The sequence below is a fragment of the Poecilia latipinna genome, unplaced genomic scaffold (assembly GCF_001443285.1).
Source record: "Poecilia latipinna isolate Pla-1442-1.1 unplaced genomic scaffold, P_latipinna-1.0 Scaffold247, whole genome shotgun sequence".
NCBI lineage: Eukaryota > Metazoa > Chordata > Actinopteri > Cyprinodontiformes > Poeciliidae > Poecilia > Poecilia latipinna.
In genome coordinates, this window is record NW_015112863.1 from 621,621 (window position 1) to 628,663 (window position 7,043).

Below are 7,043 nucleotides of genomic sequence, written 5' to 3' on the forward strand. Positions count from 1 at the left end.
CTGGAATAGTCTATATGTTGAATACGCTACCAGATGTATTATCTATTCCAATATAGGTAGTTTTTGATTTACTGGTGATGAGAACGTTATTGTAAACGTACATAAAACATAAAGCTTACTTGTAAAGAGAGATGTTGTCTGAGATGTTGTTGGCGATCAGCACTGCTACTACCAGGCCGTAGATGGCTATGATACCAGCCATGACCACGGGGATGATGGACTTCATGATGAGCTCCGGCCGCATCACAGACATGGCGGCGATGCCTGTGCCGCTCTTAGCGGTGCCGTAGGCCGCTCCCAAGGCTGGAATGACAAAAACAAACGCAGGCTAACGGGTTAGCATCAGAGAGGCTAGTGGATGACAGAAACAGTGAAGCACAGCTGGAAAATAAAGCAGAAGTGGAACTATTGTTACAGATTCTGTTCCTCCAAATAAAAACCCATCATGGCTTCACTGGGGTATTTCACCTTCAGTCATAAGGAAACTAAAAACAGCTTTTTAAGAGGGAAGGCCATCAAAAGAGGAAGAAGCAGCTTCATAAGCTGACAGAAAATGGAAAACACACACAGACGTCACACACACCCAGAAGTGTTGACAGAAGCAATCAGCAACAATACGAAGCAAACGAACAGCCATTAACGACTGATTCAACAAGAACCTGCAGGTGAAGCAACTAAATATTATTCTGATTAATCCAGTTTTAAAAATTGCCACATTCTGCCGATTTCTCATTTAACCACTTAATCTTTTTTTTTATACAATATTAAAAGTACAATAAAATATCCCAATGAACAGTTTATAAAAAATATTTTATTGCCTAAAAAGTAAAAACAGAATCCTTTAGTGAATTTGAAGCTAAACTTTGCCACTTGACGCATTTTGGCCAAAACATATTTACAGACGAAATGTTTTTATTTTAAACATAAAATGTATGTATGTTTATTTAGCAATTGGCTGAAAACAAATTGGTTGTATTTACCAGTTTGTGACCATTTGATTACTTTTTCTGCAGAAGTTCCCATGAAAATACCATTTAATTATCCTAGTATGACTTTATTCTGGTAATATGACTATTTTTATAATTAAAAATAGAAATAAATCTTTCACTGGCCACAATATTTAATCTTACAGTTGATCTGAATTTAAAAAAACTAATTTTTTATTGTCGTACATAAACGCAGATGACATGTTCTCCATAAGAGCAGAGACAATTACTGCAAAAATACCAAAAAATTCCTTGGCAATATTTCTGATGTGGTGTCACAAAATTAGCGATTTTGATTGTGCAAAAGATAAATAAATAAAAGAGAAATTTTGCAGGAACTGAGATATTGAGGGGAAAAAAAGTTTAATTTCTTCATTTATTCTGCAGCTTTTTAACCTTTGGTGAACTTCTGAGCAGGATTTTGAGAAAATGACCTCCTCTGTTCCACAAAGACAAAATGATGCTGATTAAATTTGAAACGTCTCCAGATTTCCCAGCCGGAAGCGTTCCAGCACTGGGAGTTTCTCCTGTTAACTCCAGCAGGCTGTTCAGCCGCCATGTTGCCTCCATCGCTCCTGACGCGTCGCCACACCGACGCCATCAGAAGGTTAAATCAGCACCGTCTGTCTGAAGTCATCAGGCAGAGCGCAACGGGGAAACGTTTAGTAAAAAACAAAGCAGAGGAACAGTCCGACTTTAGACGCTTAAGGCAACTCTGTTAACTGAGCCTGAAATAAAAAAAACTGCATGTTCAAAAGACGTAGAGTTGCTAATAATCAGATTAAATATTGCCTTAAATGTTTGGCTGGATTACTGTCATCATGTCTCAGCAGGAAGATTCTGTGGAGGCAAAACCTCTGGATTGTAATCCTAATCCTCCTCCTCGCTCTCTACCAGAGCGTTTGGGAGACGGGACGCCCCATGACGTCTGATGACATCAGAGCAGAAGTGCCTCCAGCAAAATGGCCAATTACAGCAGGAGGGTCTCTGAGTTGCAGAGAGAAAAGCCGGATGTGGTTTTTACCAAATTACAGCATCGAGGCAGACCAAACAGAAAAGACAGAACATTTTTAATGCAGTCTTTAAAAATGTGCACAGTGTGAAAACATAAATTACAGCAACAACGGCGAATTAGGGCCATTGCACAAAAATAAAAAGAGAAAAGGAAAAAAGGAACTCAAATGGTCTAGAATAAAAAAGTGGAAATTTGAGCTTCAAAAGTTGGAAGTTTCTTTCAAGAGTCAGAAATTTACTAGAAAAACAAAATTCAAACTTAAAAAAAAAGTGAACTGTAAAAGGAGCTCTTTTGGATTAATGAAGCGTTTTTAATTGAATTTACAATAATAAGGTGCTACTGAAAATGTTTAAGTTTGTTATATGAAGCCGAGCTTCACACATTTAAATCAGGACAAGTGAAACATCAATCTGTGAACTTCTCTTTTAGCAGGAAATGCAACACATTACCACCTGCCAACGCATCCTGGCTTTTTTACCGTTTTTGTGATGTGAATGTCTCTACTCTGCAGGATGTTTCCACATCAAGAATCAACACATTCCCATCCCTTTTTCCTGCAAAAGCAATCCTCTAAAATGATTAATAATTACTGGAAAAAAGCAAAACAGACCATTTAAAATCAACTGGTTGATCATTTATAAGTGATGAGTAGTGGTGTGCAACACTGCATATTTTAGTAACAATCCAACCAATCATTATTTGGGTATAATATATAAAACTTCTCAATTTTAGGTGTTTTTGTGGGTTTTTCCTTTTAGTTATTTTGTTAAAACTTAGGACAGAATTTCAACAAAGTTTAGATTCCTACAAAATATTTTAATGACATACTTGCACGCTAAACAGAAAATAACTATTTTTACTTTAAAGTGAAAGAAAAAAAATCTAATTTCAGTCTAAATCAAACCAAAATTTCTTGAACTGGAAAACTTGAGCAGAGGGAAACTAAAACTAAAGTATTGATCTTGTCGCTCATTGATCAGATACTGGTATTTTGAATCAATAAGTTTGATATATTTTTTAAAAACAAGTTTTTTTTCCTGATTTGTTTTTTGATGCATCAACCAAAACCATGTTGATGCACTTTGAGTTTAATATTATAAGCATTTATATAAATATTAATTATTGTATATTTTTTGTCTATATCAAAAGACGTGCATCATATTTTCACTCTTGTCCGTTATACAAAGAAAAAAAAAAGTCCATGAAAGCTTGAAGTTAGCAAAGTTTGAGTTTATATCAATTAATATCTTAAGTTATATCATAGGCTACAGTTTGTCAAGTTTTCTACCAACTGTCTGAATTCAAATCCAAATTTCAGCCATAATATCGGACATAATAATCATATGCTGATATCTGATAGTGACAAACATTAGCATGAAAATCACTGCCGATTTATACATTTAAAAGTTTAAATGTATAAAGGGATCACTAGCTAGATGGCCCAGTCAGAAGTCTCATCATGTGATAATCATGTGACTTCGTCATTCCTTTGAGGAATAGGAAGTCAGCCAGCTGATCACGGTTTCAAATTGACATTTAAACTATAAAATAGCTTTTTCAAAAGCTTTATTTTAAAAAAAATAGATATATCAGCATGAAGTTAAAGCTACACCTTCATGTTTACGCAGATTTTGACTCATACAGCTTACGTGGGATGGCGTGGACTCGATCTTTAATGCATTTGCTTTATGATCTCAACTTTTAACATTGCTTAAGCATCAACTTTGCAACACTTTTTAATTATTGTTAATGAATTGGTAAAGTGTAAACGGCAGCTTTGTGGAGAAAATAGCAATTAGCGTAATCAGCTATTAATTCACTAACCACACGATTAAATTTAAGGAGAAACAAATTAAAGTTTGTCGTCAAATATACAGTTGAAATGTGTCTTTTGTACGTGTAATATTATAATTAAATAACTCCTGTTTTGTCCTTTCGCTTTGCCAGAGTAATTTGAAATGAGGCTAGCGTCAATGCTAACTCACACAGCTACCACCAGCTAGTTAACAAGCCTTAGCTCGTTATAGCTAGCTATGGTTAAGAAGTGGAAGCAAATAAACACAATAAATGCAAATAGGGCGGTTTAAAAAATAATTTTAAATCCCTTTCTGCCTTACAGCTAGGACAAATCACAGCTAACTATTAGCAATGAATCGCTAGCATTCCGAATAGCTAAATGAGCTTTAAGAAGAGCACCGCGGCTAGCAAATGACACTATATGGGATTTAAGCTCATTTATCTGTAAATACAAACAGACATGCGAGTGACAAACATTAAAAATCAATTTAAAGAAAGTGTGTGTTACTTACCGCTGAACACCATAGCCGCGGAGGCTCCCATCACTGCGAAGAACGGTGAGTACTCTGGGCTCGACATTCTGTCTCACTAAATAACGTATAAAAAATAAAGCAAATGTACAAAAATAATAACAATTAGCCGTTAACCAAAAGAGGAAAGGCGCACTTTACAGGAGGCAATAGAAAAGGCCACGGGCTTGGGAAGCAACGCCGGGTAAACCAGGAACCGTCTAATAACCTAACTACCAGTGTAAACGGGAGAGTCACGACTCCTGAGATAAGTAGCCGGCGCAGCAGCACAAAATGGCGAAGCGGAAAGGATCACCTGACTGACCGAACGGATGGAAACTTTCAATTCGCTCGGCGGCGGGGGGGAGTTACGGCAAACTTTTATATTAAACACTGCGACGTAGAAAATATGTACAAATCGTAAGTAATATTTCAATGTTAGAAGTAAATATATATATTCGATGCTGCGTTTAAATGTTTTGCTTATCTTCATTGTAGTTGTCAAAGGTTCACCCCCCCATCAGGCTTCCATTTGGTTTGCTCCGTGGCAGGCTTTTCCGTTGATATTTATGTGATATTAATTGCAAATGCGGGAAAACCGTGTAAATCTAGAAAGTCAAACATATTTTCTTAAGTGTCTGCCTAAAATTTATTGATATTTTTCTTCAAATAATTATTAACGTTTTAGCTAATGACGTCAATGAGGCAAACTACTATGGGAGATCCAGTGCTGCTACTGGACACTGTTGACCATGGTAGGTATTGAATAAACTTTAGTACTTGACTGGTTCCAATGTTACCTAAAGGACAAGGATTTCTTTGTGCCAATAGGTAACTTCTGATCAGAGCTAACATAAATCACATGTGGGATTCCGCAAGGTTCCAGCTTTGGCTCCCTGTTATTTAATATTAGCTTGCTCCCACAGATTCAGATAGGAACAAATAATACAATAGCTTCTGTTACCACTTAATTAAAACATGAAAGATATGTCAGAAATAAAAAAAAATATTTTATTTTCAGAGTGCACAGAATCATTATCATTTAATAATTAGCTAATTTAGTCAGTGACGTGTGACAGCATAATGACTACTTTATTTAATAGTCAGTGGGTGGGGGCCTAAAGTGCCCCCTTAGACACTGCTGCACAAGAAGAATAAAATTATGAATAAAATGTTATTTTAATTAATTGCATTTTTCTGTTTTACTTCCAAAAGTCCTGAGCTGGGAACTTTGTATTGTGTTTCTGGGGCCGCCATAAATCTAATGCACAAGCAACATCTGGCAGACAACAGCAATGGATGACGAAGACACGTCTCTTGGCCCAGTGGGCTTCTGCTAAAAATAAAAACAATTATAAAGACTATTTTTGTGTTCATGTTGTGCTAATAGCAGTTAGCCTATTAGTGAAGCAGTAGATAACTTTTATAAAAATGTTTTACATATTTGCTAAAACTGCATGAGACAGGTAATCTGTGAAAAGATCAAGCTTCACCTCCTCCCTGATCCACTATTGCCATCTGAAGAAATGGCAAAACAACCAATCAGAGCCAGCGGGAGGGTCTCAGCGCTGTCAATCACTCTTGTGTACTCGGTTTTAAATATGCTAATAGTGGAGAAACAGGAAAACCGTTTACTTGCAATTGTCTGTGGCTATGCTAACTAGCCTGAGCATTCCTACAGTCTATGCTAGCTGTGGTTGATCAGAGAGCAATGGGGTGATTGACAGCGCAAAGACCCGCCTCCTGGCTCTGATTGGTTGTCAATGGGAAAAGGCAGAGGAGCTCAAATTTTTTCACAAATTATCTGTCTCATACCAAACTGTCACAACATGGGGACAGTTTCAACAAATGCGTAAAAATATATATTTTGATAAAAGTTTCATGCTGCAGCTTTAATCAAGTCCCACCATTTATGAAAATGCCAACAATTTTACCATTTAAGTATTTAATAATAATCAATAAAACATTCAAATAATTATGGAGTTCTTGATTTTGGTGCTTATGGCCCTCCGTATTTATCACCCTGCTGCAGAGGGAGTTTCACTGTCAGCCGTGACATGCAGCGATGTGGCATGTGAGCCTGTCGGTGGGATGGCTGCAGCTTCCAGCTCTGGATTTACACAGAGAGAGGAACAGGCAGGGCTCCCCCAGATGAAGACAGAGTTGGCGTGTGCAGTTCTTCCTCCTCCATGATGTTTCTGCATTGCCGGGTCAAGTCAGCGCTGCCTTCCCTCCACCCATAGATCTGGGTAAAGCCCCACCACTCGTGATGCAGTGTCTACATGCATCACCTCCAGCCTCCTTCCTCTTTGACACAAACATTTCCACAACTGCTGAGGCTGAATTATGAAACAGAGGAGATGCACCAATAGCAAGGTCACAGCCAGGAGGATCACGCTCGTATTTTCTCTTGTTCTCTGAGTTTGATTGATTCAAAATTAGCATCGAGGATGAGAAAACACTGCGGTTCTGTGTAACCAGCTCATTTAACAGCATGGAGTAACATGATAACCCTGGTAGTGAATCGTTTCCTGTTTGCTTTGGGGGAATCCGCATGTTGTTGAATGACCCATTTATACCCAGACATGCACACTGACACCAAACCATGTCTACCTTTCAGCTGTTATTTCAATGTCTTTCTAAAATATTTAAAATGTCAAAACAGGAAATGACTCGTGTTTTTTTCATCTGATCAAGCTAAGCTCTTTTGTAAACTTGCACAGTCAAAAATTGACA

General features: G+C 37.4%; 1 protein-coding gene across 1 annotated transcript in view; it reads right to left on the minus strand.

Moving 5' to 3' along the window:
* The window catches only part of atp6v0cb (ATPase H+ transporting V0 subunit cb), a 10,102-nt gene extending 5,493 nt beyond the window's left edge, over positions 1 to 4,609 (minus strand). Inside the window, exons 1-2 of the mRNA XM_015032670.1 lie at positions 4,311 to 4,609; positions 120 to 303 (exon numbers count right to left, since the gene is read on the minus strand). Of these exons, the coding sequence (XP_014888156.1) occupies positions 120 to 303; positions 4,311 to 4,377 (251 nt within the window). The 5' untranslated portion in view covers positions 4,378 to 4,609. The remainder of the gene's footprint in view (positions 1 to 119; positions 304 to 4,310) is intronic.
* Positions 4,610 to 7,043: the final 2,434 nt, after the last annotated feature.